This window comes from Gossypium hirsutum, chromosome D01 (genome assembly GCF_007990345.1).
Source record: "Gossypium hirsutum isolate 1008001.06 chromosome D01, Gossypium_hirsutum_v2.1, whole genome shotgun sequence".
Lineage (NCBI taxonomy): Eukaryota > Viridiplantae > Streptophyta > Magnoliopsida > Malvales > Malvaceae > Gossypium > Gossypium hirsutum.
The window spans coordinates 60,290,664-60,303,383 of record NC_053437.1 but is presented as its reverse complement, the minus strand read 5'-3'; the positions used below and the strand labels follow the sequence as shown (position 1 = coordinate 60,303,383).

The following is a 12,720-nucleotide window of genomic DNA, read 5'->3' as shown; positions in this document are numbered from 1 at the left end:
TTATCTTTTTATTTTAATAAAATATTGTTTCACCACAAAATCATAAAAGTTATTTAATTTTAAACTTATTTTAAATACTATCGAATTAAATTTAAAATTATATTCCAATTTAAATATATATCAGATATTTTAAACCTATTTTAAATTTAATTATATATTAATTTTGAGATAATGTGTTAATTTATGATAAAAATAAATCAATATTATAGAATATTTATTAAATGGCATGTTTGATTATAATAACCTCACTTTTGTTAATAATAAAATAGGGATAAACATCAAATCTATACATGAACTTTGATTTTGATTTAACAGTACACATTTAGAGAAATGAATACGTGTATTCATTTTTATATTAGATTAATATAATTGTTTATACATGCAACATATCAACAGTGATAATTCGATTGTGTTGTTAATGATTTACGAAAAATAAATCAAATCAAAATTTCATATATAAAATTACACAAAATCGAAATTTACGAATAATATTATATATGGAATTCAAGTTGGGCCAGCCTGATGGAAAAGAAATCCTTAATTAACTAAAATTTTGAGAAGGAAATTAGAAACCCAGCGGAAGACGATTAACTGCCATAGACCGAAGCTGTACACAAGCTTTCAGGTAAAAGGAATTAAAACAGGTTAAAATATGCTGTTAGTTCCTATACTTTGACAAAATTTAATATTTAGTCCTTATTTATAAAGTTAAAAGTCATGTCCTCCCACTTTTTTGATTGAAAAATATTAGTCCAGACATTGAAATTACAAGTATCTTCTGTCGAAATTTATCAATTTAGAATTTTTATTAGAATGTTTTCATATAATTTGGCATATGATTGATAGAAAATAAATAGGTTAAATTACAAATTTTGATAAAAACTACTAAGATTGGATTATGATTTTTAAATTAAAAAAAGTAAGAGGGTTAAATTTTTAACTTTTAAAGTGTATGGACTAAATCTCAAATATTATACAAGTACAGGGACTACCAAAAAAATTTAACCATTAAAATATTTATTTTTATGTGAACAAATGATAATAATTTTAGGGAAAATTTTTTAATGAAAAAGAAAAGACAGTGAAGATTCAAATATTGGTTATCAGAACCTTCACGTCATCTTTCTTTTTTCCTTTTCAATTTACCGGCTCTGCCATGCAAAATCCCCAATTCTTATCCAGAAAACCCTAATTTTTTTAATTTTCTAATAAATCTTATTTTCATTTCCTTTAATTTTGATTTTAATAATTCAAGCTCATAACCCATTTGAAAAAGAAGAAAAAGGAAATGAGCAATTTGAGGGCTGTTTGTAGACCACACATGGTCTTCACTTCATTGATGTGTAGTAGCAGGCACCACTACCTCCATCAAGCTCGATCCAGAACTAGAGTTTCCTTTCGAAACCCTGATTTTAGGTCATCTTCCTTCTCTCCGTGGCTCCATTTGTCCAGAGATTTGAGGAGGAAGGAGCCTTGGTTTCGGGTCAATCAAAGAAGAACTTCCGTTAGGGCATCGAATTGGTCCGATCAAAAGTCTCCCTATGAAACTCTTGGTAATTGTTTTAGCCCTTATCCGCTATTAGCTCGATGAGAAAAGCGCCGTTCTTTTTATCGTTTGGTTATATTCCAGAAAACAAAATACTTCTAACAATTTCTTTTTCTGGGTCTGCTAATTGTAATTATATTGGAACTTTGATTTCTAAACAACAGAGTTAGAAAGGGATGCTGATGAAGAACAGATAAAGACTTCATATAGACGTTTGGCCAAATTCTATCATCCTGATGGTATGCGTCCCTTTAAAGTTTCATAAGTGACATATGTGTTCTTACTGACTTGATTTTGTTTTCTTCCATCTTTTGGGCATTGGTGTTGTGATTGAGAATGAAAATTTTGCGTTGGATTATTTGGAGGTTGGGCAAATTAAATGTAGGTCTTTAAATAAAGTGATTAGAAGTTTAAAAAATAGAAATGGTTTATACTGAACTCTGTTTTATTGATTACTGTTGAGGGTTATAAAATGAGCTGAACAACAAGGAACATCAGGGGTTTAACTTTTAAGTAGTGGGATTAAGGTAATATCGTAAGAGTTTAATTGCCCTTGAAGGTGGCTTTTGCTCAGAAACAAAAATAAAGAGTTCTGATGTTCTAAAAAGTTAGAGAGTTCGGTCTTCAGATAATTTTGTATGGCTTGCAGCTTCAGCTAATGGGCTTTCAGGTGGAATTGAACTATTTGAGATATTAGGAGTTTTTGGTTGGTAACAAAGGTGACTTGTGATTTTACATGTTTGCTGGGAGAACTGTTTTGCAGACTTTTTGGCAGAGATGAAATCATTGATCTCAATTGTTTCGTGCTTGTTTGTGATGATTTCTGTCTTATCTTCCAACAATTCCCGAAAAGGCTTTTGTATTTAGCTTTGGTGTCATTCTTCTTGATTTTATTATGCCTTTTGAAGTCACTTTGATGAAAGCTTTAGTTTCATGCATTGTTCAAGGAGTTCTTACTGAGTTGTCTCATGGTCTCTTCTAACTGGTTTTTGTGGTTAAATTTTTTTGTTCAAGTTTGGGTAATTCTTTGTTGTTATCATGGATTTCCATGTTATTCGGGCATTGGTATAAGCTAAGGGAGCTGGGGATTTGAGCTGCTAGAATGATGTTTGGAGGTAATGTTGCTTTGGATGCTCAATTGTTGATTGTTACGCAGAATTTTTGTAAGGTTTGAGGTGTTTTTTCTTTTTTCTTTTTACCATTGTAACCTCCTTTGAGTTTTTTTTTTTTAAACAAAATTTTACTTTGGCCGAGCAAAAATATATGTGTATGGTTTCAATATTACAGTAAATTCTTTTCATGTATTTTCTCATCATTATGGTTTCACCATTAGCCCTTTGTCCAGTAACAGAAAATTAGATTGCAAGGTTATTATGTGGTAATGGGAGAGTTTATCCTTAGCAATTATTTGGAGTATCCCTCTTGGTAGGACGTTTCCCGTGTGAAATTCTTTTAACTGTATTATATAAGAAATCAGCATCTGAAACGGTTGAGAGGAGAGTGTAATGATGTTATGTTGGGGTTAAATTTGGATGCTATGTTCTTATCGAGTACTGAAAATTTGTTGGCATTTCAGCAATTTCTTAAAAATGTGGAATCTATTCTTACTAACTGATCATTTTGCAATTTGAAGTCTATGATGGTAAAGGGACTCTTGAAGAAGGTGAGACTGCTGAAGCAAGATTCATTAAGATTCAAGCGGCTTATGAACTGCTCATAGATGGGGAGAGGCGGAGGCAGTATGATATGGATAATCGAGTCAATCCAATGAAGGTAAGATATGCAATTTTATGGAATCGAACTTTGCTTGGGAACTGGGTTTACTTAGATTTGCATTTTCCGAGTGATTTGTCATCACCCTTTTTCCCCCCTCTCTGAAATTGAAGATTGAAGCTGTGCAATGAGAGACCTAATATCCTCGATCCAAATTTGCTTGGGAACAAATTGGATTGTTCCCCCTCATTTTACTCTGTCAGCTACACACTTAAGAGTCGCATTTCCTTTTCTTTTTAATCCTTTCTTCCAGGCATCTCAAGCATGGATGGAGTGGCTTATAAAAAAGCGGAAAGCTTGGGATCAGCGTGGAGATATGGCTGTTTCTGCTTGGGCTGAGCAGCAGCAGCGTGAGCTGAATCTCCGTGTCCGCCGTCTTTCCCGTTCTAAGGTAACTAACTACTTCCAAAACTTCTCTAACAATATAAATGTACCAGGGTGGACTTCCTAAACAAACATTTCCTGGTTTGCCGCCCTATGTGTGGTAAATTTTAGTTGTATAACCAGTGTACAGCAGTAGAATCTAAATTGAAGTACACACATGCTTTAGCATTGAAGAAATTGAATGAACTTGAAACTAATTCCAAGTTGACTCAAGATCCGAAAGACTGTTAGTATTACTATTTTTCATTACCCTATACACAATCTACTTCATATCATTAATTTTTATGTTTCAGTCAAACAGATGGTGATTCATTCCAGCGTAGTTGCTAAATATCTGAAAATATGTATTTGGGTGAAATTGCAGATAGATCCTGATGAAGAGAGAAGAATCTTGGCAAAAGAGAAAAAGGCATCAATGGAACACTTTAACAGTACTCTTAAGAGGCATACGCTTGTGCTAAAGAAAAGGGATTTAATGCGCAAGAAAGCAGAAGAGGAAAAGAAAAAGGTTATAAATCAGCTTTTAGCTGCAGAAGGCCTTGAACTCGATACAGATGATGAATCTCAGTAGAAATATATTATGTTGTACATATTAATTTCTTTATGTACCTCCTTATTAGATCCCTCCCGCATATACATAGATGCATACTTTTGCGCTTAATCCAAAGGAAATACAGAAACTGTATATAAATTTATTTCAAGTTTAAGAAAGAAATTGTTATTCCAATGCGGGTGTATGTGTTATGGTGAATGCCTGCAACTGCATGTGCTGGTGCAAAATCTAGCCCTTTTTTGCCCTAGAATGCTAATTAAAAGTTGGAAAGAGAAGGGACATTTAAACTTTGATACCGCAAATAGGAAAATTCTAAATGGCATTTATTACTCATTGTTTTTCTTAAGATGGAAATGAAACAGAAGCTTTGGCTAACAGAGATTAGCCATAATCGGTTATAGACTTAGTAACAGTGTTGGAAATGAAAACAATTTGTTACAGACTTTGTAACAGTAAACAAAAACTGTGTTTATGTTAGATTACCTTCAAAGGATAAACGTAACGTGTTTTTATGAAAGATACGTTGAATATATCAAGGGATCTCCAGCTTGCCTAGAGACAAGATCAAGTGCTAGGATCTTTTATGTAAGTTGAGTGTCGGTTCACAAGGAGTTCAATCAGTGGATCCTCCACATCAGACCCAGCCCAAGTCTTATCCCGGTGAACTGAAATATTTCCATTATCTGTGACAACTGTGACCACCTCTTTCCGGGTCAAAAGCTCATTGGCTACAACTGCATGCATTTTGTACTTTTTCAGAGCCATAATGGCCTTCTCTAGGAGAATTTTTGAATCTGTCTCAAGCTGTTGACCGAAACCAGATAAAATGGAGCCAATCAATTCATGATACATGACACGAAGAGCATTCATTTGAATAACAACTTTCAATAAGTTCTAGCTTCCAAAGCAAACAACAAAGCAAGTGCACCACTGTGTCTGACCTTGAAGGATATGCAGAAAGCCTTGGGAGTCCATTCCGTCCTTAACACTGAGAGCATCTTTGGCACTTGCATAAGTCGCATGTCCAAAGGGCCAGATGCTGACTGAATCTTGTGCTCTACCTGTGCAATTAATCAGTGTTTTTGCCAAAGAAGAGAGAAATTATAAATGAGTATTCAAATGAAAATAATATTTCAGTCTAGAAAAGGAAGATGATTTCATTATATTGAACCAATACCATGCTCTTCCAAGGAACATAAAAATCAGAGACAGCAGCAGCAAGATAAAACATTGCATGAGGTCCAAGGGTTCTCATTGATGAGGCAATGATCTTTAACATCTTCACTTGCAAGAAAAACCATTCAGGTCATAAGAGATGGTTGCTGTATATGATGAATTTCAGATGTTTTCAGTGTAATAACAAAGGGCATACTTAAAAGCTATTTATCTAATGACAGTGAGAACTAAATATGGTTACCAAATCTGAAGAAAAACTAAAAACATAGAGTGACTAACATTTTCTCCTAAATTTTACTTCAGAATATCTCTCCCAGTGCATTCATCAACATAGAGAGGTCATGGCCTCAGCCAAAGCTATCATTATGCTTTGCCAAAAGCAAAGATAAGAGACCATTAAGTTAAAGAAATTTTAACCAAAATGGTAGCTCACCCATGAAAAAGCATATAATAATGGCTAAAGCTATCACTATGTTTTGCCAAAAGCAAAGAGGAGAGACCATTGAGTATAAGTTTTTTTAACCAAAATGATAGCTACCCCAGGAAAAAGCATATAATAAAGGCCAAACTTTTAAATATATTTAACTGTACACTCGAAGCTTCACCCACAAAATACGCATTATGAGTTCCCAAAGGTACAAATATATCAACATTGGCAATGGGTCATTAATATGAACCTCAAGGAGTCATATGAAAGTTTATTGAAGCCAACCTGAAGATACTCAAATATGGTTGCAAAGGGTAGCTTCAAAAGGAGACCATCTGCTACTGCCTGCAAGAAAATGCGATGAGGCCAACTGTTAAAACAATGTTGATAAGGCTTGCAACCATTAACTAAAAGAGCCACAAGCTATATCAAAGATAAAACTAGAAGAACGATTAGTTAGTAATGTTGACAGCCCATACAGCATGATGATCTCTAATGGCCCCCTTCACTGCTTCAGAATGTGATTGCCGCACTGAAATATTAGACATAACCCAGTAAACTCAGTAGGAAATTCCAGCACATTATTAGCACATATTGCAGGTAAAAATTGGCAGATCAGTGTCTTAACATATATGGAAACCAACATGAAACAAAGAAGCACATTTCTATTAAATTATGATTACCCCTCCCCTTCTAGAATTCTTTAATGAAGTAATTCAATAACTCATGTGATACAAAATAACCTATCAAAAGCCAATTTAATGCATTCGAGTCATGACCGATATCAAATTATAAAATAAAGAGAAAGATTCCACTAAAACTGTATAATTTGGGGTAAAGATAATCCACAAACCTTGAAAATTGAAATCATCAGCGAGCTCAAAGCATTCCAGCAAAGGATCCTCAGGAAGAGACCTGCAATACGGCTGGCAGGTTCCCCTACACACACAAGTTGAAGAATCAATACAAATATCCATTGAACACAAACAAAAAATAACCGACCGTGGAAATAAACAATCAACAAAAATGAAATTCACCTCCGATACAAAAAGATAACCTTATATCCAGCCTTAATAAAATACCTGCAAAAAATAGTTTCACTCAGTTAAAAAGGAGCCCACCATTCAATAAAAAATCTCAAACTGTTCAAAATTCCTTCACATTACTTACTCTGTAGAAGCCGCTCCTCTATTCCCTGAACTAAAATTATCAATATACCGAACACACCGCTGCTCCAGAGGAACCGTAGTTCCGCCTGATGTCACGCACACAACCCTCCTCCCTCTGACTTCTCCTGAAAAATACGAAATGGAATACATATACATACAAATATACGGTACGGAAAGACATATGCAGAATTGATTCGCTACAGGTACCGTACCAGAAGGAGAATCAAATTGGATGAACTGATTCAATTTGTCAGTGATTTTAGCGGAATCTTTGAGAGGAGGAGCTGACTCGAAGAACGAATCGATCTCCTCGTGAAAAGCTGCAGAATCCATTTCAATTCCCCTAGCACAAATCAAAAAAAAATTCATGCAAAATGAACCCTAGTTGAATTGAACTTATAACAACATCCAGAATATTAATCAATATAAAAAAATTTCAATCATTTGGGATTGAAACTTACCTTAAAAAGAAAGGAGAAAACTGGAGAAATGAGAAGTAAAAGGCGAGTATACAATGAGTAAACACTGGCGATAGATAGATGTGTATAAATAGGAGAATCACCCAACTCCTGTAAATCTCTTTTATTTGGAAGTTTTTATAATTTCATCCTCTAACCAAGATTGTTTTTGTGAATTATTTAATTTTTAAATTCAACTGTTTAGTCAAAGAAAAAGACACTTACCCCTGTAAAATAAAAATACATTTACCCTGCAATGACCGTTTTACCCATTAAGTTTGAATAAAATTTCATCGCCCTAAGCCTAATATCTAATATCTATTTAGCAAGCACATTTTAAATCAAAACTTATTTCTACATTTATTATTTATATATGCATCTTTTTTATTCTTCAATTTTGTATAATTTTATTTTATTTTTTTCACTTAAAATTATAAAAATTTCAATATTCATACAACCCGAGATATTTTATTAAAAATAAGAGTCGTTATCAATTTGTTTTTAGCTAATTGTGATCCAACATTTACAAAATCAAAAAATATATATAAAATTTAAAAAAAAAATCAAGTTCAAAAGTTAATTACATGCACCTCGTTTTATTACTTAATAAATTATTTATAAGTTTAATATTCAAACAAAAATTGTTTAATTAAATTTTAAATTTTGAAAATTCACCAAATGGGACAAGTTTATAATATTCAAGAACATAAAATTTCAAACAATAAAATATATCATTTATCTTCTTCTTCTTTTTCTTTGTGTGCCGCCGCCGGTGCCAAGTCCTTAATATTTGGCGGCCTCTTTTTTCATCGCGTGGTTGGTGGTGGGAAATGGTGGGGTCCACAACCCAAATGAATTTTTTTAGAAAAATTTTGAATAATCTTATTATAAATTTAGATTTTTTTTATTTTTTTTATATAATATCTAGGACTACCCATAGTCCCTTCTTAAGCCATAAATAGAAAGATAATATGCTTCAACGCACTCGAATTCAAGTTCTCTTGCATTGACAATAATGTCATGCTAATCAATCTAAAACTCAGTCGATAATGTTTTAAAATTTTTAATTAAATGCAATAAATATAAAATTATATGGGCTTTGAAACTCAATCACTATAATATGATAGAATTGAATTAACATTCCAACGAAATTCGATGTTTATTTTAATTATTTGTGTCGTTGTGACTTATAATTTTGGTTATAGTTATTTGAATTTTTTTAAAGGAAACTATTTTGTATATTGCCAACGGAGACTTTGAATTTATAAGCAATATTAGAGGATTAACAAGTGTCTTATAAAAATTTTATAAAATATTTAAAAAAAGATATATGTCAATTTTGTAAATATGTATGTATTTGTAACTTAAAATAAACTTACATATATAAATTGATTATATTAAAATATAGGCTTAAAGCACAAATTGGTTCACACTACTCAATGACCTCGCATCTAGTGGTTCAAGGAGGCGATGATTGTTGGCAGAAGTCTATGGGAGGTACAAATGCAATGTCGACAACGATGCCTCATTTGTTGATATCGAGTCTATCGGATGGGCTATTGTTGTGCACAATGACACGGGTGATTTTGTGAGGTGCATTTCGAGGTTCACGAAGAGCAAGCTCGATCTTTTTAAGACTGAAATTTTGGCTACTCGTGAGGTTCTTTCTTAGCTTCGGTTTTTGCACGTGGATGGCGTCATAATGGAAATTGATAGTCAACAGCTTTGACAAGGTTTCAATTATGGTCATATGTATGCTTCTTACTTGGGTTTATTACTAAAGAATTGTGTCTATATTGCCTTAGGTTTTCAATCATTCTCCTTCCGTTGTATTCGTAGGGATGCTAATAAGGTTGCACATACTTTGACAAGAGTAGCTTTATTGAGAGCGAACTACATAAACTATACTATCTGTCCTTTCTTTATTGTTGGTATTGTTAATGCCGAGAGATTGGCTAATATGGATGATAATGAGGGGAGCTAGATTTCGGTGTATTGGGCAAGCATGATGGCTTTGATATAGTTGCTCTCCTTGATTAATGGTCTAGTGTTCCATTTTAATGATTTTGTTTTTCCTCAAAAAACACACACATTAGTACTTAAATTATATCATTTTCTCATCTTGGTACCTAAACTTTTTTTTTTATCACAAGTAGTACATAAATTACTTTTTTTTTCCAAGTTGGTACTTCCGTTAATCAAATCGTTAAGTCTATTTTTAAAGAGGTTTAACCCACAAATTTATACCTAAATTATGTTTTTTTTTTTCATTTTAGTTACTAAACATTTTTTATCATAAGTGGTATCTAAACAGTTTTTTTCCAAATTGATACCTCTGCTAGTTCAATGTTTAGTTAAATTGTTAAGTCTATTTAAAAAAAAAAACCTAACGTATGACAAAAAAGACAAAAGTATTTTTTTCTCATATATAATTTCTATTTCTAGGACTAGACCGGTGGTCGAACCAGTCAAACCACCAATTTCCAAATTGATCAATTTGTTCAGTTTAATCAAATAAGTTATTAAAAAAATCATAAAAATAAAATATTTGAAAATAAAAAAACTCTGTTCAATTGATTTTTTTAGCTTGGTTCAATTGGTTTATATCGATTCATTGATTTATGGCTAGATTTTTTAAACAAATATAGCATTTTGGTGTAAATTGAGTAACATAAAAAAAGTTTAGGTACCAACTTAGGAAAAATGGTATAGTTTAAGTACTAATTTGTGGGTTAATTCCTTTTTAAAATAAATTTAACAATTCGAGTAACGAATGTACCAATTTGAGAAAAATTGGTAGTTTAGGTAACCACTTGTTATCCAAAAAAAGTTTCGGTACCAAGTTGTGAAAAAGGGTATAGCTTAGGTACCAATTTATGATTAAGCCTAAAATATAATTTAATTCATAATTATGGAACATTAAAAAAAAGACTAAATTATGCATGCAATTATGTTTACAATTAATTACGCTATTTTTTGGTATTAAATTTCTAGCATTATATGGTTGATTGGTTCACCTAAAATGATAAATACATAAACTATATTCTAAAATAAAATTCTAAAGTCATCCTAAATAATTAATGTTGTCAAATCATAATTTATTTATCAATCTAAAAGTATTTTTCCTAGTTTGTATATTTTAAATAAATAGAAGAATAAAAATAATGTAGATATTATAAGTGTCTTTTTAAAAATTATATTTTAAACATAATAATTTAATATTGTAATATTAAGAATTAATTCAATAACCAAAATCTGATAATGTATTTATCAGAAATCCATTAGTTAGTTGTCAACTAGAAGGTAGGGGTTTTTATTAAGTTATAGATTAAAGATATTTAATTAAAGTACCACCAATTAATGTTGACAGCTACGATTTTTTTAAATGAAAATATATCAGTACTAGCGGCTTTAAATTCTTAGGGTAAGTTGCCCAATTATTAGTATATTTCTATTTTTGGACATTTAACTATGAAAATTTTTAATTTAGTTAATAATATTTTAGATTATTTCTATTTTGGTTAGTTGATGGAGTAATGACGTAGCTTTTTCTAATTGCTATTATAACACATTTAACCCTCAATACTTATACATTCTATCGATTTAATCCTAATTCTAGATAATTTGGTAGATTTAGCCCCCATATTTATAAATTCTACCAATTTAATCCTCAAACATATAATTAAATATATTTATATTTGTATTTAAACAAATAATGAAATTTTGATAAACTTGCTTGTAAATTTCTGGTTTTTATCATGATCATGCTCATAGCATTCTCAACAAAGGAATCCAATTTTTCCTATCAAACCTAACAAATAATTAACAAATAAAGAGAATAATGAAAAAACTTCCATAAACCTTTTGCATTCTTGTCAACTTGAACAATCGCGTAATAATTTATGATAAAATTTATCTTCATTTAATTTGTTTAAAATTTATTTAGAAAAATGTGTAAATTTTAGAGGCTTTCTATTTTTCTAACTTGAATTTTAGATTTTTTTATAATATTTTTAATTTTTAGATACATACATTTTTTTATAATTTATAGTTTCTTTTATATTTTAAAAAGTTTATATAATTTCTTTTAATTTTTAAAACATTTATATAAAAAATTATGACATCATCAATGCCAATTAGAATGTGTAAATTTATTGAATTACTTAGAATTAGGATTAAATTGATAGAATGTGTAAAAGTTAAGTACTAAATATGATATTATACCAATTAGAAAAAGCCCACATCTATCACTTCGCTGAAGCATTTAAGGGAAAGTAACCAAAATAGAAACGATGTAAAACATATGAACAAAATAAAAATGATTTAAATCCTTAGCTAAATTGAAAATTTTCATAATTAGATAGCCAAAACAAAAATACACTAATAATTGGATAACTAATTGTATAATTTATCCTTTTGTAAAAATCAAGAATGGTGGACTCATTAAAAGCTTCTGACTCAAAAAAGGGAATGGAATCATTTTCCTAAATAGTCACGACTTTGAATATCTATAATTGAGGGCAAAATACCAAAAAAAAGTCACTATTTTTTTTAAATTTATCGAAATGGACCCGGTATTTTATTATTCACAGCGAAGTCAGGGGACGTGTCAGCAAATCGCGTCCGCATCAGCTCGCTTTGCTGATGTGGCAACAAACCGCGCCCACGTAAGCGCGATTTCGATAAATTTTAAAAAAAAGTGACTTTTTTAGGTATTTTGCCCAAAAAGTATTCCAATTTATTTATATATTAAATTTTTATTTTTCACTTCTTACGCCTTAAATTGGGATAAGTTTTCAAAATAAATCGAGTTTTATTTTTTAAAATATAATGAGAGCAAATAATTGAGTAAAAGTAAAAAGAGCGTTTAATGCAATGAAAATAGCATGCGTAAGGCATGCAGTGAAATGTGGCATATTTCAAGTTTCCGTAATCATTTATTGTAGCACTATTAATGTTTTCATAAATTAAAAACAATTAATCAGAAAATAAATAAATAAAGTCAAAAAGAGAAAATTTGTTCTAACTTGGAAGCATATTAATATTATAATAAATACCATAAAATAAGTAGTACGGAATTTATTAAACACATCGTCAGTGACCGAATCATTAACTAATTACAGTGACAATAGCCCCCGCAGTTCACAAATTCCTAATTTTCTACACTCCTTCACACCTAAAGTCAACATTTTTGCGTTGACCGTCATAAAAATGGATAATTTAGATTTAAAATT

At 31.0% G+C, this 12,720-nt stretch overlaps 2 protein-coding genes across 2 annotated transcripts; one reads left to right on the top strand and one right to left on the bottom strand.

Annotated features, from left to right (window-relative positions):
- Window positions 1–1,049: 1,049 nt before the first annotated feature.
- LOC107922383 (uncharacterized J domain-containing protein C4H3.01) lies at window positions 1,050–4,430 on the top strand. Its single transcript, XM_016852399.2, has 5 exons — window positions 1,050–1,553; window positions 1,711–1,785; window positions 3,180–3,319; window positions 3,573–3,710; window positions 4,068–4,430. The coding sequence occupies exons 1-5, from the start codon at window positions 1,289–1,291 to the stop codon at window positions 4,272–4,274; spliced, it is 825 nt and encodes a 274-aa protein (XP_016707888.1). The 5' UTR covers window positions 1,050–1,288; the 3' UTR covers window positions 4,275–4,430.
- Window positions 4,431–4,558: 128 nt separating this feature from the next.
- On the bottom strand, window positions 4,559–7,688 carry LOC107922382 (phosphopantothenate--cysteine ligase 2). Its single transcript, XM_016852398.1, has 10 exons — window positions 7,490–7,688; window positions 7,241–7,371; window positions 7,030–7,153; window positions 6,897–6,941; window positions 6,713–6,798; window positions 6,339–6,391; window positions 6,145–6,204; window positions 5,434–5,535; window positions 5,198–5,317; window positions 4,559–5,060 (listed from the first exon to the last, which is right to left on the bottom strand). The coding sequence occupies exons 2-10, from the start codon at window positions 7,359–7,361 to the stop codon at window positions 4,821–4,823; spliced, it is 951 nt and encodes a 316-aa protein (XP_016707887.1). The 5' UTR covers window positions 7,362–7,371; window positions 7,490–7,688; the 3' UTR covers window positions 4,559–4,820.
- Between the last annotated feature and the right edge of the window lie 5,032 nt (window positions 7,689–12,720).